Genomic DNA, 22,296 nt, shown 5'->3' on the forward strand with positions numbered 1-22,296 from the left:
ATTCTCTCATTTGCTCCGTAGATGAGAATTGCTCAGCAATTCCGCAGATCATTTAGCTTTTCCTTCACCGTCTTCTGGGATGGGGTGTGGTTATCACGTCTGAGGCTAGCCTACTTCTGTCTCACACAACATGCTCCTTCTGGTATGATCTTCTGATTGGGTCATTATTCCTGATACCAGCCATTCGATTCTGTCTTTATCCTAGAGGTTCTGTAACTTCATAATATCCTGGGTGTGGATCATCTGTACAGTCCTTTCACCATGTGAACTCTCAATTTCAGCCTGAAAGATCCCCTTATCTCTAGTTTCTAATCCAATTCAGTTGTGTTTTACTTTTGGCTTCTCTTTTCTCCTCTAAGGAAATAGCCAGCAAACATTTGTGCCATCACCTCTTTGTGTCCTGTACCTACATCTGTCTCTCCACATTTTGTATATTCTGTTTATTTAAACGTTTCTTCATGAAATTTCCAAAAGAAACCATGTCGGTGCATTTGCAAGCACATTTATCATTGGGTTTTGTGTTCATTCCCCTCACTGTTTCTTCCTGGCAATGATGTATCTTTTTCCTCTGCTCCTTGTCTTTCTCAGGTCAGCCTGCTTGCTTCTCATTTCTCTATTTTGTACTGCACTGTCTTTACATTTCTAAAGATTCATCCCATTGTCTATCGTTTCCTTGAGATTGACTAGAATTTTTCATATGAGCTGATTTTTCTATGGTTCTTTAGACATTTCCTCTCATAGTATATGCTCTTTATTTGCTTCGTGCTAGTATTCTTTTTTTTTTTTTTACCTGCAAGCTTTTGAAGGTGCTACTCCTCTTTTGAATAAAAGTTGGTATTTGCCAAAGACTAGTGTGGGGAGGGAGGTAGCTAGGAGGCTCTGCAAGCTGGAGCAGGCTTTGGCCTGGAATCTCACCCCCAACCCCAAGGGCGGGTGTCCTGTTGGTTCTCGGCCCACCCAGCATCACCTACCTGGTGGCTTTCTGCTTGGTGTCTATCACTACTCCTTCTGCCAACTGTCCTTCACCCCTATCCCCTACAGCATTCTCCTCTGCCTGGGGGCCCAGGCCATGTGCAGTCAACATGTCAAGTGTGCCAATCAGAGTGTAAAGACAAAAAAATGACAACATCCAATGCTGGGTTTGAGGGCTGACTGTTTATTAACACATTCAGACAAGGGTAGAAATGTTTACAACCTCTTTGATAATATCCATCAAAACTGGAACAATGCACTGATCAGTAACACAGCTATTTTTTTTTATAGTGATGTACCAGACAGGTGTAGCCATAAATGGGTATCAAGCTACAAACACAACAGATTTGTTACACAGCTGCATGTAGTTGCAAAAAACCCCAAACAACTGACTTACCAATCAGGAGTGAAAAATTTGAACAAATCATGATATGTCAATATGTTGTGAAGCCATTAAAAACAAAATACTATAGATACTAACATAATGAATTTCAAAATACATTCAGTAAAAATAGGCAAGCAATAAAACAATATGTGACATTTTTCATTGAGGGAGGAAATATATTCACATATATCTACTTCAGGTGCACAGAATTTCTCCAAAGGACACACACACACACACACACACACACACACACACACAGGTTACAGTTCTTACCTTTGTGTAGGGGCCTAGGGTAGAATTCAGAACACATTTTTTTACTCTACAATTTGCGAACTTTAAAAATTTCTCTTTCTAAAAATCTGTAAATAAATATAAAAGTTGGTATATCCCCCCAGTTTTTTACCATCTCCCTCTTGCTGAGGAGATGCCACATGGTACATAAGAGAAGAGTGCTTCCCTGGGCCAATGGTCAGGTTAACTGGGACCCACGACCAGCTCTGGTCTCCTAATCCCACATAAGGATGTGTCTGCATTCACTTGCCTGAGTTCCTCCATTGTGTATTGAGAAGCTGGAGCTGGTGTGCTGAATTAAGAATATGCACATCACGGCCTGCTGAATGAGGAGGCACAAGCCACCCACATGGGTGGGCAGGGAACTCCCTCAATAGCCAAAAATGATTCTGGGGCCATGAAACTCCCAGAGTCATTTTAATAGAAGGCACAGCTTCAATAAACCCACACAAAGGAAAGAAAGTCATAAAGTTTATTGTTTATAGATCTAGGGGAGAGGCACCCAATGAGCCCAGGGAAGGGCAGTCCTCCATCCCAGACCAAGAGCAAACAGGAGACCAAGAGAAGGGTGGTAGCACCTGTTATTTACAGGGTGGTTGGAATGGTTGGGACAGAGGTCACTAATTTTTCATGGGCTCAACTTCAAGTGGTTATTTTGAAACATGCCCCAGGAAGAGCAAAGTGGGAAATAATGAAGGAATTCTAAGCTTGGGTCCTTACCTAACATTTCAGATTTGCAGCGTGAGCAAGACTGCCATACTGTGAAGTACCTGGGCAGTACTTCAGAAAAATAACAGCTAATTTTTCTCATAGGTTCTTATACTTATAAGTTCTTATACTCGCGCAAGATGGTCATGGAGAAGCTGTGCTTTTCCTGGTTGAATGACACAATATTCTTCAACTGTGGTCTAGTGGTTTCAACAAGGATGTTGCAACTATTCAAATCAGCATCTTGACACCATGACTTCACGAAGGTCTCCCACTGTGGACCATAGTGACACTGCACAGTCACTTGCAGATGAAAGTAGAAGGGAGGAAAGAACAAAGAAAAGAAAAAAATTAATGAAGTAGAAAAGAAATATAAAATAGAGAAGACCAAAAAAGTGTACTATTGTTTTTTAAACAAAACAAAGCCCTAGCAAGATACTTATGATTTGAAAGTAGTGATCTGAATAATCAATATCAGGAATGAAAACAGGTACATCACACAATACCGGAACATATTAAAAGAAGGTTAGCTAAGAAGAGGATAGAATAATAAAAGGATATCTAAATAAGTTTATGCGGGATCCCTGGGTGGCGCAGCGGTTTGGCGCCTGCCTTTGGCCCAGGGCGCGATCCTGGAGACCCGGGATCGAATCCCACGTCGGGCTCCCGGTGCATGGAGCCTGCTTCTCCCTCTGCCTGTGTCTCTGCCTCTCTCTCTCTCTCTCTCTCTGTGACTATCATAAATAAATAAAAATTTTAAAAAAATTTAAAAAAAATTTAAATAAGTTTATGCCAATAAATTAGAAACTTTAGATGTAATAAAATTTCTGGCAAAAATGATAAATGTGCTAAAATTAGCACAAAAAGAAATAGACTACTTGAATCATCTTACATTTTTTTCATCTTAAATTTTTAAATCATCTTTACATATTTATAAGAATCATATCCATTATTAAAAACCTCTCCAATGGGTGCCTGGCTGGCTCAGTCAGCAGAGCACGAGACTCTTGATCTGAGGATTAAGAGTTCCAGCCCTCGTTGAGTGTAGAGCTTACTTAAGGTAAATGAGTGAATGAATGAATTGATTAATAAAATAAAACCTCTCCAAGAGAAACCTCCAGACCCATAGAACTTTAACAGAGATACCTGCTGAACATTTAAGAAAGAAAGAATGTCTATCTTACACAAAAAATTCCAGGACATAGGAAAAGGAGATGCAATCCCAAATCCATTTAATGAGACTAGGATACTCTTGATGTCCAAACCTGACAGGGGGGCAGCGCAAAAAAGAAATTTTATAGGCAGAAATCATCCATGAATATAAATGCCAAAGTATGCTACAAAAAATCAGCAAGCTGGATCTAAGGATATAAAGGCAAGAAAATACATCATCACCAAGTTGGGTTTATCCCAAGAATGCAAAATTGTTTGAACATGAGAAAATCAGTATAATATTCTACATTAACAGAGTCAAGGAGAAAAATCATATGATCATCTCATAGACGCAGACAAAATTATTGGATGGATTTAATAGCCCTTTGATGAAGAAACCTTCAGGAATCAACCACAGCTCCCCCACTGTGCTGGGCGTCTTCCCTCTCAGACTGGGTATGGAAGAGGGGGTAGGAAGAGCCGCTATGAGTCCTGGCCCCAAACTACAGAAAGAGCAGGGACACGTGGGCATCAGAAGTCCAGGAAGGCATTGGCAGGAATTGGGGTCTCTGGGTCCCATAGAAGGTCTCTTTGGTCCATGGGCTGAAACTGAGACCATCACTTGATCTCTGTGGGCAATAGACTCAGGCACTGCACTGTGCAGAGAAACACATGCCCAGAAAGGCTTGATCTTGTCCTGGAGGACAGGACAGCAGCCATAAGAGCATCTAAGAGATGGAGGATCATGGCTTTCTAGTACCCCACTCCTCCCTGTCTGCCTCACAAGGCCCCCGCTCAGCCTGGGGCTGGGCTGAGGTTGGATGTGACCAGGAAAGGAGAAGCTGCCTTCCTTGGACAAGCATGACTTAGCCGAGTCTGTCCTTCAATGCTCCCTCTAGGAGAGCAGATGGAGATGTGCAGAGATGTGAGGGCTCGCTCTTTCATCCATCTTTCCTAGACTCATAGTGCCCCCCCATACACACTCGCACAAGTGCGCGCACACACACACACACACACACACGAGCACACACAAACTCAGGCAAGTTTAGAGACTCCTCTCCATCCATCAGGGAAGAGAGAGGAACAGTCCTGGCTCCTTCTCAACTGGGTACCAGGGCCCCAGAGCACAGGAGGGGATTAATACCTACCTGGTTTGGCAATCACAATTAATTGGTAACTTTTTGTTTGGTCTGTTTTCTCAATCCCACACCAGTAGGTGTCTGCGTCCTCCCTCTGCAGCTCCTCCATGGTCATGGTGATTGTGCGTTGGCTGTGATCATCCTGGATGGACATTCGACCCTTCCTCACCAGTTGCTCTGACCCAGTGGTTTTTACAAGGGTTCTGCATGATTCCCAGTTCTTTCCGCGGCACCACAACTTCACACTGGATTCCAGTCCTGAGGGGTACTTGCAGTACACCACCAGTGCTTTCCCCTCTGTGCCTCTCATTAAATTTTCCTCATTGATGGAGAACTGGACTAGAAAACAGAAACCCAACACTCATTTCCTCCCTTGAGCCCGAGGCTATCCTGAGCACTGCTGGGATGCCTGGCACTGCCTCAGGTGTATTTCTGAATCCCAGAGCTGGTGAGACAATGGGGTCCCCTCCCCACTCATCCACGACACGCTAACCCCCACTCACCTAAAATACCTCACTCCCTGAATCCATGTGCGGCACAGAACTAAACATACACATTCACACAACAAACTTGCGCACATACACACAGGTGATTGCTTGTTATTTTACCTACACATTTTGCTCTTCTCTGTCTCCATACCTCTGCACAAGCTGATGCCTCACCTGGAATGTTCTCTCCTCTGCTTGAAGGAATCAAGCCCTTATAATCATCCCACAAGGCTCAGATCAAACAAGGTCTCTTCTACGGTGTCTCCGCTTCTGCAGCCAACTGGATCATCCCGGTGCCATCAAAGCACTTTGTCCCTGTCTCCGTTGCTGCACTTATGACACTGGATGAGGGTTTGGTCTTTGGCTCATCCAGAGCAGAGCTTCAGGCAGCCTGGGGTGTGGGGTTGAGCACCTCTCCAGAGAGCCTGTCACCCCAGGATTTGCTGCCTGTCTTCCTCCCTGTAACCGAGCTCTTCAGCAGAGAGGATCTCGGCTCTAGCTCCAAGTCAAGAGCAGTTGTGCAGGCCTTTAAATGATCCAGGTGTCTGAACCTCATCTTAACTGAGTGGGTATCAGCTGGAACTTGAGCTTCTGGTTTCCTTTAAATTTTCTTAGGAATTCATGCATTTGTGTATGTGTATATGTGTGTATATATGTGTGCCTGTATGCACCTGCTTATCATCCACCCATCCAGCCATCCAGCCATCCCTGCATCCATCCATCATCTGTCTAGTGATTAATCAGCCATGGCTGATGAACAGAGCACCAGAAACTGGACACTGTTTGTGTCATTCATTTTTATTTTCTTTCCTCAACACCTAACTTAGTACCTGCCAGTTAACAATAATTAAATTTTTTTTATAGAAGTGTCTGGATGAGTGAAAGGCTCTGCCATTTCCCCCTGGGACAGACCCTGTTTGTGTCTTACCCCAGCCCTGAAGGTGCTCCGTCCTGAAGCTCCTGCCCAACTCACCTTGGACAAGGAAAAGTAGGAGAACTGGGAGCAGCCACATGTCCTGTTTGCCTGGCTTGTGTCCCTGGTGCTCAGCTAATGCCCAGTGCTCTCCAGGGACTGGAACTGAGCTCAGAGGCAAAATGCATTCTGCTTTTCTAAATTAGTCTTTTCTTCCTCTCATCTACTTCCCTTAAGTTTTTCTTCAGTTAGTTCCTAATTTCAACAATTAGGAGAAAGGCAGTGCCATCCTTGAGAGCCTGTGGCTGATGTGATGATATGCCTTTGATGCTTTGGGGAAGCAAAGTGTCACACTGGCCAGAGTGCCACTTGCCAGTGTGCCTGGGGAGCTGGGAAGCCTGCTGCCAGCAAACCAAGGCACACAGTGCAGCAAGGCAGAGACACTAGACCCTCAGAGTGTTGGTCCAAGGAAGTAATGGAGACACATTGAGTTTGCGCATGGGGAGGAATGTGGTGCTCAGGGTTCACATCCAGCCTTGCTGGACAAACAGCCCCATCCTAACCCTCTTTTCAGGCAGCTCACCTCAGGGCATCCCAGGCCACCCCTCCTGCCCTGGACCCTGGGCCAGCCCTGAGCCTGACCCACTCAGGCTTCTCCTTGAGGTCCTGAGTCCCTCTGGGGGCAGAGGTGCCTTGGGGAAATTTTAAGGAAGGAAAAGCGACCATTTCCCATCAGCTTCATTGTGCCCTCCATGCTTCCTCTGCCATGTGTTGGTGTATTTCCCCTGGCTGTGGACAAACCCCATTTCCCAGCCCTAAACCACTTATGCAAATGCCCTTGTAAGTGACTTTCCCACAGGGCTCCCCTCTTCCTTCACATGTCCTCTCCTCCTCTGTCCTCTGTTCCCTTTCCCTCTCCTCCCTGAGTCAATTCTCTCTCTCTCTCTCTCTCTCTTTCTCTCTCTCTCTCTTTTTAAGATTTTATTTATTTATTCATGAGAGACACACAGAGAGAGGCAGAGACACAGGCGGAGGGAGAAGCAGGCTTCCCGTGGAGAGCCCGATGCAGGACTTGATCCCAAGACCCTGGGATTACCCCTTGAGCCAAATGCAGACGCTCACTGCTGAGTGACCCAGACGTCCCTCAATTCTCTTTTTAAAGAACATTTTATTTATTTGACAGAGAAAGAGAGAAAACAAGCATGGCGAGTGGCAGAGGGAGAGGAAGAAGTAGACTCCCTGCCGAGCAGGAAGCCCAATGCAGGGGTTTGTCCCAGGACCCCGGGATCATTACCTGAGCCACCCAGGCACCCCTGAGTGGCTCCTTTTTTTCTCTCCTTTTTTCTTTTATGTTATCTACATGTGTGAGGTTAGTTCTACCTCTTGAGAGGATTTGTTTGGTTTTGTGTTTTTACTTTTCTTCCAATGTTTGCATGAAATATTTAGTTTAGGAATTATATTTTCATCTCAAGAACTCCTTTTTTTTTTTTTTTTTTTGTTCTCTGCTTGCTGAAGTTTTTGAAACTCTCCTCACTCTGTGGTCATGTGTTGGTTTGGTCTGCTCTGGTCCGGTCCTTCTCCCCACGTGCCTCAAATGACTGATCATTGTTGGTCGCCTGAACGTGATGGAGAATGAGCCAGAACATAGCTGACTGGGGCTCTGAGTATGTGGGGACAACGCAGAGTGTGAAACAGGGGTGTCGCAGTGTGCCAAGTTCTTTGAGCCTCCCATGCCTTCTAGACCTACAGCTTGTGCCTTCTTTGTAGAGGAAAGAATGGTCTTCTACATTCCAGAAGGAAGAGGACTGAAGGTGGCCCCCAGCATCCTCTCTAGCTGCCTTGGATTCCCCACATATTTTATGAAGTTAGAGAATCTCCCTGAGGATGGGAATGTTTCTTTCTTGATCTAGGTGCTGGTTCATAGGTGTGTTTCTTTGTGCAAATGTATTGAGCTGTGCACTTCTGATGTGTGCACTTTCTGTGTGTATTTTATACTCCAATACCAAGGATTTAAATTTTACTGTGAATTCTCTCCGAGCTATTACACCTGTGCTCACTTAATCCTTTAACTGGAAGCCTTGGTGTTTCATTATGTGAATGTAGCATAAGTAACTATTTCTGTATTGTTGGCCATTGTCCCAGTTCCCAGATCTGCTCTTGCAAATCTGTGCTGCAGGCTTCCAGTTTGGGTGAGATGAGTCTCATACGCCACAGACCTCTCCCCCGACTACAGCTAAGAACCCAGACAGGGTACGTGGAGCAGCCATCTGAGCAGTCGGCAAAATGAACCTCAGCAGGAGACTGGAGAAAGGAACCAGACCAAGTACAGGAGCAACACCGCTGTGAGTTCTCTGTTTATGTTTCCTTCCTTATCCTCCTGCCTGAGCGTGAACCATGCAGCTCATATCCTGAAAGTGTATGCTCAGCAGGGACCCTAAGAGCTCAGGATGCACAGAAAAAAGATGACCTCAGTGAAGAGGGAGGTCCAATTCCAGGACTTTTCTCGGTTGTGTTTTCTTTCCCTCCCACCAGGTCCCAACAAGCCTCTGGACAGAAGCTACAATTCCACCTGCAGCCGCCAGGCAACTCAGGAGAGTCCTTGCTGCCCTACAGAGCTAGGGTCCCAGAGCTGGTCCCAGACCTGGGGGAACCTCCAGGGTTCCCAGACCTCGGGGGTTAGGTGGGCGGGGGAACGGATGACTATCACTGCATCTTCTCTCTCTTTGTCCTCTCTCTGCTTGGCCCTGGAAACAAACCCAACCACAGGAAGTACACAGCAGACTGGGGAGAGAAAAGCCTCAGCTTGCAAAGCTTCCCAGGCAAAGGACCAGGAAGGGATGGAGTGGAGGCTCTGAAAGCTGGGAGGCGATGTTTGGGGGGATGGACAAGCAGAAGCCCCTGGAGAAACGCACCCTAGACCACCGAGACTCGTACCCCAGCTGTGTGCACCTGACCAGAGCCCCTGAGGGAGCACCCACTTAGAGAGCTTTGGGGGAAGATCCCCGCCAGTCACAGGCCGACCCCTGGAGGGAGCACGCAGGGCACTTCGGAGGAGCACCTGCAGGGCTCCAGAGAGCTGAGCCAGCGCACCTGGCAGCAAAGCCCAGGAAGCCACATCAGTGCCTGAAGTCCCAACCTCAGCAGCTGGACTGCCTGCCATCAGAGAAACGGAAGTCCTAGTTACAGACCCTTCTGGCGAGGGGATAGCATTGCTCTGCAATGTTTGCAGTGTGTGTGTTCAACACGTAGAACTGAAATCCACCTCAAAATCGTACCGTGTGTAAAATTTGAGAAGTACTAAAGACAAGAAGAAAAACGTTTCAAACTGTGCACTTTAAGTGGGTGCGGTTTATTTTATCAAATTACACCGCAGTAGAACCTGAGAAAGGGTGGGAGGGAAAAGTTTGAAGGGAAGTGGATGTCCTGCCCACCCCCTTTCATAACTTCTTTGTCTCAGGTGGAAACCCCAGGGTTCGCTAAGACCCTCAATCGCAGAAGGCTCAGCCCTCACACGTGAACACAAACAGGTCCAGGGGCTGAAGGCAGGCGGCCCCCTAATGGGCCACTTTGGCATGAAGATTACTCTGAGCTGAAGGCCCTCAAAGACAGCCAGCTCCAGGGAAACCCTTGCCCCTCCCTTAACTGCATAGAGGATTCTCAGTTGCAGGGTCTTTGCAGAATAAGGGTCATTGCCAGGGATAAATTTTTTAAAAGACTCTTTATCATTTATTCATGAGAGACACACAGAGAGAGGCAGAGACAGGCAGAGGGAGAAGCGGGCTCCTCACAGAGAGCCAGATGCAGGACTCGATCCTCAGACCCGGAATCGCCTGAGCTGAAGGCACACGCTCAACTGCTGAGCCACCCGGGCATCCCACCAGGGATAAATTTTATCTGATAACCCAACTACATTGCAGGGCAAACAGTTATTAACCAAACATTTACTGGTTTTCCTCTTCCCATGAACTGGTTTCCTCCCCTTAGGAGTCCCAAACCTCTACCCTCTCTCTTAATTCAGGATGATATTTGTACCCCATGATACCTGACTGCTAAGTCTGTATAGATTTCCCACACATATGCTATTAAAGTTACATGCTCTTGTTAATTGGCCTCATGTCAACTTGATTCTTGGTCCAACAAGAAGGACCTTGAAGGGGACAGGAAATCCTGCTCCCTTTCCCTCCCCAGGTCTGGCCGGCCATGCTCTCTCCTCCAGGGGCTGACAAAGCCCTTGGCTGCTCCACCTCCAATCCCCACCTTAGCAATGCCTTCCAAGGGGGGCGGGTGGCAGGGAGAGGGCCCAATGGCTTTATCTTAGGATGACGGGAGCAGGTGGAGAGGGAGGCCCAGGTGTTGGCATAGATTGACTTGAGGAGTGAAGGTGGCAAGAAATTACATTTTGAGCATCTCTGAGAGCTCACAGGGTAGACAGCTCTACAAAGGTTCCAGTAGCCAATGCAGGTCCAGAACTGAGTTGGGGGATGGGGGTGGCAGGAAGTAGGTGTGCAGAGACTGGAGGTGGTGCTAGAGAGGGGAGCAACAACCCTCCCCAGAGAGCAGGTCATCAGGGGCAGATTCCAGGAGATGCTGAGGTGAGGAACCAGAGTAAAGAGAGGGGACACCTCATCACATCAGCTATACGCTCCCAAAAGACGGCACTCCTCTTCTCGTAATTAATGAAATTAGGAAGTAACTGAAGAGAAAAAATAAAACATAGATGAGAGAAACTATAAAAGATTAACTTAGAGAAATACAAGGTAGGTTGCCTCCAAGCTCAGTTCCAGTCCCAGAGGGCAGGGGGCATTAGCTGAGCACCAGGGAGACAATCCAGGCAGGCAGGACATGAGGCTGCTCTGGATTCTGCTCCTTCTCGTCATCCAAGGTGAGTAGGGCAGGGGCTTCGGGACAGAGCACCTGCAGGGCTGGGGTGGGACACAGACAGAGTCTGTCCTGGGGGAAATGGCAGGGCCTTTCACACATCCAGACATTTATTTGTGAAATTTTTTTTAAGTTTTGTTACTTGACAGGTACTAAGTTAGGTATTGAGGAAACAAAATAAAAATAAATAACACAAACAGTATCTGTTTTCTAGGGCACTGCTTGACAACCCTGGCAGATGTTTGGAGAGACAGATGATGGATGGATGCATGCATGCGTGGATGGATGCGTGGATGGATGGGTAGATGATGGATAGAGGCATACATGGGCACATCTATACACACATATGTAAATGTGTGAATTCTTGAGAAATGTTGAGGGAACACAGAAACCCAAGCTCCAGCTGATACCCACTCAGTTAAGATGAGGTTCAGACACCTGGATCATTTAAAGGCCTGCACAACTGCTCTTGACTTGGAGCTAGAGCCGAGATCCTCTCTGCTGAAGAGCTCGGTTACAGGGAGGAAGACAGGCAGCAAAACCTGGGGTGACAGGCTCTCTGGAGAGGTGCTCAACCCCACACCCCAGGCTGCCTGAAGCTCTGCTCTGGATTAGTCAAAGACCAAACCCTCATCCAGTGTCATAAGTGCAGCAACGGAGACAGGGACAAAGTGCTTTGATGGCACCGGGATGATCCAGTTGGCTGCAGAAGCGGAGACACCGTAGAAGAGACCTTGTTTGATCTGAGCCTTGTGGGATGACTATAAGGGCCTGGTTTCTTCAAGCAGAGGAGAGAACATTCCAGGCCGAGGCATCAGCTTGTGCATATATTTGGAGACACAGAAGAGCAAGGTGTGTAGTAAAACAAAAAAAATGCAATCACTGTGTGAGTGTGTATGCATGTTTGTTGTATGTGTGAGTGTGTGTTTAGTTCTGAGCCATGTGTGGATTCAGAGGGTGAGGTATTTTAGGTGGTTGGGGGTAGAGTGTCGGAGTGGTTGGGGAGCAGATTCCGCTGTCTCAACAGCTCTGGGAATCAAAAGTACACCTACGACTGCAGTATGGGCTCTGGCTTGCTGGGAAGAGGTGTCAGCAGAGGGCAAGGGAGGGGGTGGGTGGTCAGTAAGTAGGATGGAGAGTGAGCACAGGACCCTGCGTTGGGCAGTTAGGAGCCCCAAGGGGACATCAGAAAGAGGGGACAGCAAAAGACATACTGTAGGGGATGAAGGGACAGGTGGGATGTGGTGATTACACAGAGGGCAGAGGCTCCTGGCTGGTCTTCAGGGCAGTGCCAGGTACCCCAGCCATGCCCGGGACCAACCGTGGGCTCAAGGGAGGAGGAGATGAATGCTGGCTTTCTGTTTTCTAGGCCACTTCTCCATCTCCCAGGAGGCGATGGTTAGAGGCACAGAGGGGGGCACACTGACGGCGTACTGTGAGTATAGTCCAGGATGGGAATCCTACAAGAAGTGGTGGTGCCGCGGAAAGTACTGGAATTCCTGCAGAATCCTTGTTAAAACCACTGGGTCAGAGCAACTGGTGAAGAAGGGCCGTGCGTCCATCCAGGACAATCACAGTCGCCACACTATCACCATGACCTTGGAGCATCTCTGGTATGATGATGCAGACGTCTACTGGTGTGGGATTGAGAGAACCGGCTCTGACCTGGGGTACAAATTTTCCATGGTTGTCGACCCAGGTAGGCACTACTCCCTGCTGTGTTCTGGGGCCCTGGTACCCACCCACGGAGGAGCCAGGACTGTTCCTCTCTCTTCCCTGATGGATGGAGAGGAGTCTCTAAACTTGCCTGAACTGTGTGTGTATGTGTGTGCATGTGCGAGTGTGTATGAGGGGGCACCATGGGTCTGGGAAAGACTGGAAGAAAGGGCGAACTCCCACATCTGCACATCTCCATCTGCTCTCCCAGAAGCAGTAGTGAAGGACAAACTCAGCTAGGACAGGCGTGTCCAGGGAGGCAGCTTCTCTTCTCCCAGTCTGTCCACCCCCTTGCAGCTCCAGCTGAGTGGGACCTTGCCAGGCAAGCAATGAGGAGTGGGGTGTCAGAAGGCTGTTCCTGTCGGTCTTAGCTATAGGACAAGAGACCTTCTCCCTGTCCCCTCCTGCTTCCCCTCCCTCCTCTGGCCACATAAGCAAAGCAGCAGGGGAGGGACTCTGAACTCATTTCTGGGAGAAGGAAGGGCAGGCTCCACCAGGTGCGAGGACCCCCTCTCCGGCTGCCTCTGAGTCTTGGAGGGTACGTTGAACTCCACCCCAGCAGCCCCAGAGGCACTAAGGGCCCCCCAGAGACAGGCCTGGAAAGGGAGTCATGCTGTAGCTCCCACCCCACAGCTCTGCCTCTGGACCCCTCAGTCTTCTCTCCAAAATACAGACACACAGACCTGCAGACAATAGGTAGGTAATACATCTACTTTATAAAGCAGAAAAAAGTCTCTACAAACTTAGTATATGTAAATATGGTGTGCTAATGTCTGCAGTGGAGAGATACGCTGGTGTAGAATGTTCCAGAGATTAACTGAAAAAGACAACAAAGGTGTTGGTTGCGTGCAAAAGGTCAGGAGGACCAGGTGCGAGAGATTTAAGCCTGGACCCTCCAACCGGACAAACTTTATTGTCAGAACTATTGAAATAAGGAAGCAGGCCCTGGGGAGGCAGGGAGGACCCAAGGGGACATAGGGGCTGCAGGTACTGGGTGGCTGCAAGAGACAGGGGAACCCTGGGCCAGCCGCTCTGGGTCACATCACTTCAGGGCAGGTGGCACACAGCCTGCTTCAGGTAAGGCTGAGACTCAGAAAGGAGCTGGCCTGGCTGATGGAAACTCCAGGCGTGGGAACATGGTTCTGACGAGCTCAGCTGTGCCAGACAGGACACTGAGACTGAGCTGAGTGCAATTGCCACAGAGCTCCCCACCCCCAATGCCTCCCATGGTGGTGAACTGATGTTTCTCTGCAAGTGAAGTAATAGTATGTTTGGGATGAGAAACCAAAAAGACACAAGACCAGACCAACATGGGTAAGCAGTGATGCTAAGGCAAAAGCTTTATCCCTGAGGGTGGGGAGAGGTGAGGGCCCTGGGGAGCCACCTGCATCACTCTCACACCACGCTCTGCTCTGTGCTTTTAGCACCAGATCCAACAGACTTTCCCAAAACTGTGCCAAGACCCACAATGGCAAGTCATACCTTGCTTCCGTCTACCCAGGGCCTCACCAGCAGTCAGCCCGTGATCACCCCCGGCAGCAGGTGAGCAAAGCTGGACCCCAGCAGACCTTTCCCCCTGCTGCCCCTGTGACCACTCCCCTCAGGGCACTCTGTCAGGGACCCCCTTGGACACTGAGGTTTCCTGGCAGGGGAGAATCAGCATCGTCTGCCCTGGGCCCCCTCCTTTATGCCTCTGAGTACTTAAAGAGCTCCCCACTCCCCAGGAAGAACTTAACAAGGTTCTTCAGCTGGGCGGCAGGAGAGAAGGCTCTGGTCTCCTTCTAACCTGTCTCCCAACTCACAAGGACCCCAAAGAGGTGTAGCTGGTTCCAGGTCAACTACACCAGAACACTGCTCTGTGTTCTTTTCCTGTGGCTGCTGAAACAAATCACCACCAACCTGGTGGCAAAAGACAAACCAGTTTGATGACGTAAGGTTCTAGAGAGCAGAGGTCTGACATGAGGCTCCCTGGGCTAAAGTCAAGGTGCTGGCAGGCTGGCTCTTCTGGAGGCTCTAAGGGAGAAGCACTTCCTTGTCTTTTCCAGCTTCTAGAGACCCCTGGGCCACCTGGGTCGGGGTCCCTTCTGTCCTCACAGCCAGCAGTGGTGGTTGAGTCCTCCTCATGCTGCATTACTGTGACACTGGCCCTCCCCTGTTCTATCACTTATACATACACAGCTGGTGATGTAAGGTCCACCTGGATAGCCCAGGATAATCTCCCCATCTCTAGGTCAGCTGGTTGGGAAACTTAACTGCATCTCATCATGCATTTCCCCTTGCCATGTAACCTACCACATTCACAGCTCTGGGGGTTAGGACATTCTGAGGGGGGTGTTATTCCACTCTCAGACAGTCAAGGGTGGGTATCTGCTCTATGGTACTGGCCCTTCCCTCCCCAAGTGCTAGGGAAATGCTGGGAAGGAGTGGGAAGCTGGGATTCCTGCGTTCTCATATTCCCAACATGGGAGAGAGGCTGGGCCATCGACCTGAACCCCTCCCCACTAAGAAGGATCCAATAAATAATGGTTCACTCATTCACCAAAGGGCAAACACTGCCCCAGTTTCACCCCATCAGAGGCTGGGTGAAGGTGCAGCCCTCCCTGGGTCCCACCTTCTGGATGTCCCTCCATAGGCTCCCATCCAGTTCCAGTCCTGCTTTCTTCCTGTCTCGAGTCCCCTATTCCTTGAGCCTGGCCCCCCAGGCAGAGTGTTCAGTATCCCTCTGAATGAGGTGAGGCACTTGGCTCATGCTATATAACCAACTGTGTCCTGCTGGTGATGTTTGGAGACCAGTTGTTCTGTTGAGTGGGGAGTGGAGGATGCAGAACTTTTAGGAGACCAAAGAGCATAGGAGAAGCCTGTGGGGTGGAGAGATGGACAGCAGCTCCACAGGGAGTGGAGTTTGTGAAAAGAGCACAGTGACTTAAAGGATATTTTGAGGAAGCGCAAAGCAGCGTGCACCCTCTCCAGAACACCACCTGTGAAATCCACATGGCCCGTCACGCTCAAGGCAGGTAGGACAGAGCAAGGTGGCCTACACAGGTCCTGGCCCTGCTGGGGGAGGAGGGGATGAGGCCGAGGTGAGGGGGTCAGACTCTTGGACACTGAGAGGGTCCACCAGGGGGACACATGTAAGCAAGGGCCATTGTCCTCCTAGATCCCATGTCCACTAAACAGGATGTAAGAGATGTGCTACCCCATGGGGGTCAGAGCTGAGAGAGGCCTCTACCAGGAGAACCCAGAAGGTAAATATCCAGATGAACAGGGGTCGGGAAATTTCTTCTCTTCAAATTGGGAATATTAGTTTTGAGCTTCAAAGTTGAGCAGAACTGATCCAAAGTGGGACAGAAGTAGGATGAGAAAGACAGACCAAGAAAAGCCTTGGGCTTGGCTGGCCTGCAGGTGAGGGTTCCTGTTAGGTGGGGACTCCTCTTGTGCTGACCCCAGGAATAAACTCTGGTTCCCTCTCTGCTCTGCACAGGTCGGGGACCCTGGTCTCTTCCGTAGCAGCCCAGAATCCTCCGGCATTGATCCTCTTGGTGCCACTCTTCCTTGGGACCCTGCAGTGGCTCTGCCAAGGATAACGGCCTCTTACATCATTCAGGACTCTGGCCAATGATGAATTTTACAATTCCAGACCAACCAGGAACCATAAAACTGGAATTAAATCCCAAAGCCCCCACGTGTTCCAATGGCCAGAGACCCCTGATGGGCCAGGTGTACAGAGGTTGCCCATTCCACCTGCTGCTGATTCAGTGCCTCCTGCAGAAAGAATTGCTGAACGTTAAAGATTGCAGACAGAGGTGGACCATCCCCGACTCTCATCCCATCTGTTTGCTCCATAGATTTCCTATTAAATCTATGACTTACCTGGGCTCTTTTGAGATTATTTTGTTGGGACAGTATTTCAATGCTTTATATGTGAGAGGACAACCCATCCATTGTAGCGAGTCCCATGTGACTCTAAACCCAATGTGACTATAAATTTGTCAAAATTCATTGAAGTTACTCTTTTTCCGCATGTGAGGAATAGGTGTTCTGTGGCGAGGAGCTTCGAGACAATATAAGTATCCCTGTGTCCTTTTACCTACATCGGTGGTCTCCAAGGACAAGGGACACACCCATTGGTCCCAAGAATAGCTCATTTCTGTCCCTCCTGGTCCCTTGGCCTCCCTGGTCCTTCAGGCGCAGGGCTCCAGGGACAGTTTGGACTTCTCCAACCAGACGGGACCAATGAGGGGCTCAGATCTGCCCCCTTCACACCTGTGATGCTGTCCACACTCCAGCTCTGACCCAGCATCACCCACACCTGGGATTTACCTAACTTTTGGCCTTTCCATTCTCCCATCTCCCAGGTGAGCAACGGCAAGCCCGGGATGCGGGACTCTCCACTCACACATTAACACTAACCACACAAGCCTTTTTCATTTTTAATTTTCAGAAATATAACATATCTCCTCTCAATAAAACTGTGGGATCTATGGAGTTTTTCTCTTCCACTTCACATCCTTCCTGAACTCTGGGTGCTCTTTTTTGTATCCACATTTTATTTTGAGCCATTTTTGAGGAACTATATCTCTTTCCTGAGCTCCTTCTTTTAGTGAGGTCGTGTTGTCTGTAATTTCTCTGCAACTGAGTAGACTTGTCTGAACCCCTGCTCTGTGTCCTGGACTATTTCATCTGAAGCAAACTCCCCGGCTGCCTTTTGCTGGTGCTCTGTTCCTCTCCCAGAGCCCATTTGTTAGGAAAGGCGCTGGTGGGTTTTTGACCAGAGCTTTCCTTTGACGAGGTGGGGGCATTGCGGAAGTGGATTGTGGGGGCAGGGGAGCTTTCTGCTGCAGTGGGGAGCACCTCCGCCACATGCTGACACCTGCAGCCCACATGGTTCTGGGTCGCCCGTTAGGAAAGGGCAAGACCTCAAGCCCAACAGCCTGCGTGTTACCACGTGGGAGCTCCTGCCCAGCTGTCCCCGCCACAGAGCTGAGTCACACAGGGGCCCTTGGCAGCAGCCAGCAACTCTTCACAGCCCACCAGGCCCACAGCAGAGGCAACACGTTCCTCTTACCATCTTGCTTGACCCTAGAACGGATAAAGCCCAAACGATCCAGTTGTCTATGCTTAGATTTTCCTTATGGAATAAAACAGTGATCACCTTGTCATGTCACAGATTCTGTGTCAGGAATCCCAGTGGATTGAGACAGAGATGGCCTATCTCTGCTCCGTCACGTCTGAGGCCTCAGTTGGAAGATCAGTTGGGGAGGTGGCACTCAAATGGCTGAGTGCTGCTGTCATCTGGAAGCTTCTTTGCCCATGCACCTGGAACATGAGCCCGGGTGACCCAACACTAAACTCAGTCCTGATCATTGATCCCAAATTCTCCAGGTAGCCTCTCCATGTGGCCTCCAGGTTCTGACTGGGAGAGTCCCCAGGGCCAGCATTTCGAGAGTCTGAAGAAGGAGCTACAGGGTTTCTTCTGGCCAGGCCTTGGAAGTCACACAGAGTCACTGTCACCATGCTCTATCCGTGCCTTCGAATGGAGACAAACGTTGGTTCTTAGAGGGTAAAAAAACGATACTCTTTTCATATACAAAACATAGATGTCCGATTAGTACATGAATCAATCAATTTATTTATAAATCAAAGGAATGTGGACATATATAGGATATCTTCAGTATTAAAATTTCACAGCAAGTGGGAGGGTGTGCTTCTAGGGAAAGAAAATGAGTAAATAGGCTCCTTAGGAGGATAATTATAGCAGCAGCCACAGCCTACCCAGACTCAAGGGGAGGGGACCTAACCCCCAGATCTTAATGAAAGGAGTGTTAAGAAATTTGCAGTCCCATGTTAGAATTGCCACGTGGAAGAAACTTTTTTTTAAAGATGTATTTATTTATTTGGGACACAGAGAGAGAGAGAGAGAGCCCATATGAGCACAGCTGAGTGACAGTAGGGGAGGGAGAAGAGAAGCGGACCCCACTGAGTGGGGAGCCCCATGTGGGGCTGGATTCCAGGACCCTGAGATCGTGACCTGAGCTGAAACCAAGCATCAGACACACAGCCCACTGAGTCATCCAGGCACCCTTGGAAGAATCTTAATCTAGTGCTTTCATTCATGTTAAAGACGAGGTGCCTGGGAGAGCTGAGGACCCCAGCCCCAGTCAGAAGGCCAGGGAACAGACGTGGATCTGCCCCAGAGCCAGCCTGGGGCCAGCCCTCATGGCGTCCCTGCAAATCCATCTGTGTGCTTGAAAGGTCAGTTCCCAAGCCTGTTGGGGGCACCATATGGCCCCAAGTGTAAATACCAGACAGACACACGAAGTTCTGCAATTTCTCTGCTTTACTCACAGATTACAGACTGCAGGCATGAATTGCATGAAGTTACAAATATGCTTTGTTTCAGTCACAATATTTTTTTCTTTTTTTGCATATTTTTATTGGAATTTGATTTGCCAACATATAGTATAACACCCAGTGCTCATCCCATCAAGTGCCCCCCTCAGTGCCTGTCACCCAGCCACTCCATCCCCCCTCCCACCTCCCCATCCACTACCCCTTGTTCATAATATTTTTTAAATGGAGTTTGTTGCCTACATGTAAATATGAGCAATCTCACTTCTGGTTTCTCTTTTTCAAAGCAGAAATGCCAGAAAACAGCAGGTCCTACATGGCTACCAGAGTAGTTAAGACCTTCCAGCAGCTCCAGTTAAGACCTTAAGAGCTTCCAGGACACCATTAAAGCACACAGATTAGAAAGGAAGAAATAAAATTATCTCTTTGTGCAGATGACACACTTGTGTAGAAAATCCCAAGGAATCTATGGAAAATCCCAAGAAATCTAATGCTAGAACTAATAAATGAGTTTAACAAGTCACAGGATAAAAGACAACACACACAAACACACACAAACACACATAAACACACACACACAATCCTTTTTCTACACTAGTAACAAGCATGCAAAAAGTGAATTGAAACACACAGTGCTATTCACATTAGCTCAACAAGAAGATACACCCGGGTATAAATCTAACAGAACCTGTGCAGCATCCATATACTACAATTTACAAAACACCGGTGACCAAAGCTAAGGAATATTAAATTGCAGGAGGTACCACGACTACGGAATGGAAGATTCGACATCGCAAAGATGTCAATTTCCCCAATAATGATCTATATGTTTAACATGATTCCCATTAAAATCCCAGCAAGATCATTTTGGTAGATAAAGACAAGCTTACTTTAAAATTTGTATGGAAAGGTGAAGAAACTAGAACACTTAAAAAAATAATTTTGAAAAGAATAAAGTGCATCACAAGCTTCTCTCTTGCCCACCATTGTGTTTCCGACATTAGCCTGTGTGTGTTTTATTACATGGTCGGTATGTGCCTCTTTGGTTGAATTTCTCCTTCAAGGGAGTCCTGGGCCAGTGCCAGCTCTCTTCAAGGTGCCATTAGTGGCCCTGCCCTTACAGAAGCCACGCCAGGGCTCAGGTCCCATACATGGCAGGCCTACCTGAGAAAGCAGCGCTCAGGACCTTGGGGTATTTTCTGGAAACTGGCGTTACTATCTCAGGAAAAGCTTGGGCCTGGCAGAGAGGAGAGGGCTGGGCCACACACGAGTTCAGTGGAGCCAGCGACATGAGCTTGCGGCAGACTGTGTGCACACTTCCAGAACCGACCCATTGACAAGCATTCAAAACCAACCAAATCTTTTCTGGGGACATGTGTCAACACCTGGGATACATAAACACCTATTCACAAAGGGGGGTTATGTAATAAGTGGCTGTTGTATTATATTAAAAAAAGATGATGACCTTGGAAAGAGGTATTAGAAGAAGAGCAATGACCTTGGAAATAAACGTATTTCTCCTTGAACCTTGGCTGCTTTTTATGAACTAATTACAGTAAAGAATTTGCATCTCTCTGCATCTTGGTCTCTTGTTTTTATAGGATTGTGATAAGAATTGGATTAGATTACAGGGAAAGCCGGGTGGTACGGTGGTTAACCCAATTAGGATCAGCTGTCTGCCCCCCTCCCCCTGGGCTGGTGCATAAGACAGTATTCCTGAGTTTCAAAAACGGTGGCAATGATGATTCCAAGTGGTCGAGTTCTGTAGGGCTCAGAACACACTCCCCTGGGATCCCTGGGTGGCGCAGCGGTTTGGCGCCTGCCTTTGGCCCAGGGCGCGATCCTGGAGATCCGGGATCGAATCCCACGTCAGGCTCCCGGTGCATGGAGCCTGCTTCTCCCTCTGCCTGTGTCTCTGGCTCTCTCTCTCACTGTGTTCCTATCATAAATAAATAAAAATTTAAAAAAAAAAAAAAAAAAAAAAGAACACACTCCCCTGTGGGAAGCATCTTACCATTAACTCCTCCTCCTGTTCGCCTGGGCAAGGATTCTCCATGCTCACCTCCTCCCCTCTTAGCTTGTATCCTCATCTCTTCCCTTCCCATCACTAGCCTTGCCCCACACCATTGTCACCCTGACCTGCCCAGCCCCGCTCACCTGGGACGCAGAGGAGCAGCAGAGCTGATGGCAGCCACATGGTCCTGTCCCTCTGCTGTCTCTCCAGCTGCAGCTGGAACACTCCTCACCCAGGGGCCGCTCAGCCCATCCACCTCTTCTGCTTTTCTTGGCATTTCTCTGCTTCCTTCTTCAGCCTCTTGGTTCTGTTCTCAGAGTTGCTCAGAAAATGGGGGAAGCGAGGGGCTCAGGGCATCATGTGGTCAGCTGAGGATTCGCTAAAGTTCATCCTCAGAAACACATCTCAATGCACAGTTCTTTTTTCTGCTTCCCATGAAGAGGATGCCCTCACCGTGACTTCACCTGTAGCTGACACCCACCTGCCATGCAGCTGAGTGGTCATAGCTGACTTCCAGCTAGATTTTCCCAGCAAGCCTCCACCCTGCCTCCCATCTCTGAATAGCAAATATCCTGTGGCTGGTGTGGCTGGCATGAGAGGTCCTGAGCAGAACAGGCATGACAAAGCCTTCTCTGGACAAGACCAGCTGGTATTTGCAGGGTCCAGTGCAAAATGAAAATATCTTTGTCCCAGAATTACCAATGACTTCCAGATGTTGACAAAGGAGCACTAAATCAAGTCCTTCTGAGAGGGCCCCAGTGGGACGGCAGAGGTACACCCCCATGAAGCCAGCCCTGTCTGTGGCTGTTGCTGGAACAGAATGTGAAGATGAGTCCCCCTCGGGGTATGCTCTGCTCTTCTCAGCCCCCAGCCCTGGACCTGCTCCTGACCAGGCCTCAATCCTTACCTTTAACCTGTGTGGTTAAATGAGCCCCAAGATTCTCAAGGCTACAAATTTTCAGTGTATCATATGAGAACTCAGGTGCACTTGGCCAGAAATGTGCCCAATGACATGAAACAGCCAGGGAGGACTTAAAAGGCAGGTGCAAGTGTGGAATGTCTTATCCAAGACCCCAGATTCAGGTAAACAGAAAAGTCTACAATTCTGGGGTCTTGTGGTCAAGAATCTCTTAGCTGGATGTTTCAGTAAGTAAATTGTCTGCTTGTTCATTTTTGCTGTACTGGGAGCCCTCATATATTCGGAGGTCTGTGAGTGGCATCTATGCCAAGCCCCTAGCACCGCCTTGCCCCCAGTGTCACCCTCCATGGGCTTTGATGTCTACACTGAGCCA

General features: G+C 48.6%; 2 protein-coding genes and 1 long non-coding RNA gene across 4 annotated transcripts; 1 reads left to right on the top strand and 2 right to left on the bottom strand.

The window, feature by feature from the left end:
- Positions 1 to 1,153: 1,153 nt before the first annotated feature.
- On the bottom strand, positions 1,154 to 6,229 carry LOC121473651 (CMRF35-like molecule 5). Its single transcript, XM_041726217.1, has 3 exons — positions 6,109 to 6,229; positions 4,657 to 4,986; positions 1,154 to 2,659 (listed from the first exon to the last, which is right to left on the bottom strand). The coding sequence occupies exons 1-3, from the start codon at positions 6,146 to 6,148 to the stop codon at positions 2,472 to 2,474; spliced, it is 558 nt and encodes a 185-aa protein (XP_041582151.1). The 5' UTR covers positions 6,149 to 6,229; the 3' UTR covers positions 1,154 to 2,471.
- Positions 6,230 to 10,618: 4,389 nt separating this feature from the next.
- Positions 10,619 to 16,251, top strand: LOC121472722 (CMRF35-like molecule 1). 2 transcript variants are annotated; one of them, XM_041724046.1, is made up of 4 exons: positions 10,619 to 10,640; positions 12,296 to 12,625; positions 14,067 to 14,184; positions 16,124 to 16,251. In XM_041724046.1, exons 2-4 carry the CDS (start codon positions 12,322 to 12,324, stop codon positions 16,224 to 16,226), a joined length of 525 nt encoding a protein of 174 aa, XP_041579980.1. In that variant the 5' UTR covers positions 10,619 to 10,640; positions 12,296 to 12,321; the 3' UTR covers positions 16,227 to 16,251. The 2 variants fall into 2 exon arrangements, with proteins under 2 accessions (XP_041579980.1, XP_041579979.1); XM_041724045.1 differs by lacking the exon at positions 10,619 to 10,640 and adding an exon at positions 10,703 to 10,930.
- Positions 16,252 to 16,277: 26 nt separating this feature from the next.
- LOC121472723 lies at positions 16,278 to 21,280 on the bottom strand. The gene is made up of 3 exons (XR_005982994.1): positions 21,148 to 21,280; positions 17,795 to 18,194; positions 16,278 to 16,404 (listed from the first exon to the last, which is right to left on the bottom strand). It is a non-coding gene; the product is annotated as an uncharacterized LOC121472723 (long non-coding RNA).
- Positions 21,281 to 22,296: the final 1,016 nt, after the last annotated feature.

This window comes from Vulpes lagopus, chromosome 12, assembly GCF_018345385.1.
Source record: "Vulpes lagopus strain Blue_001 chromosome 12, ASM1834538v1, whole genome shotgun sequence".
NCBI lineage: Eukaryota > Metazoa > Chordata > Mammalia > Carnivora > Canidae > Vulpes > Vulpes lagopus.

Coding starts and splice junctions, on each gene's coding strand:
- LOC121473651 (XM_041726217.1), bottom strand. CDS start 6,148: ATGTGGCTGCTCCCAGTTCTCCTACTTTTCCTTGTCCAAG. Junction 4,987..6,108: donor CCTACTTTTCCTTGTCCAAG/GTGAGTTGGGCA, acceptor TCTGTTTTCTAG/TCCAGTTCTCCATCAATGAG. Junction 2,660..4,656: donor AATTGTGATTGCCAAACCAG/GTAGGTATTAAT, acceptor TTCATCTGCAAG/TGACTGTGCAGTGTCACTAT.
- LOC121472722 (XM_041724045.1), top strand. CDS start 10,891: ATGAGGCTGCTCTGGATTCTGCTCCTTCTCGTCATCCAAG. Junction 10,931..12,295: donor GCTCCTTCTCGTCATCCAAG/GTGAGTAGGGCA, acceptor TCTGTTTTCTAG/GCCACTTCTCCATCTCCCAG. Junction 14,185..16,123: donor GTGATCACCCCCGGCAGCAG/GTGAGCAAAGCT, acceptor TGCTCTGCACAG/GTCGGGGACCCTGGTCTCTT.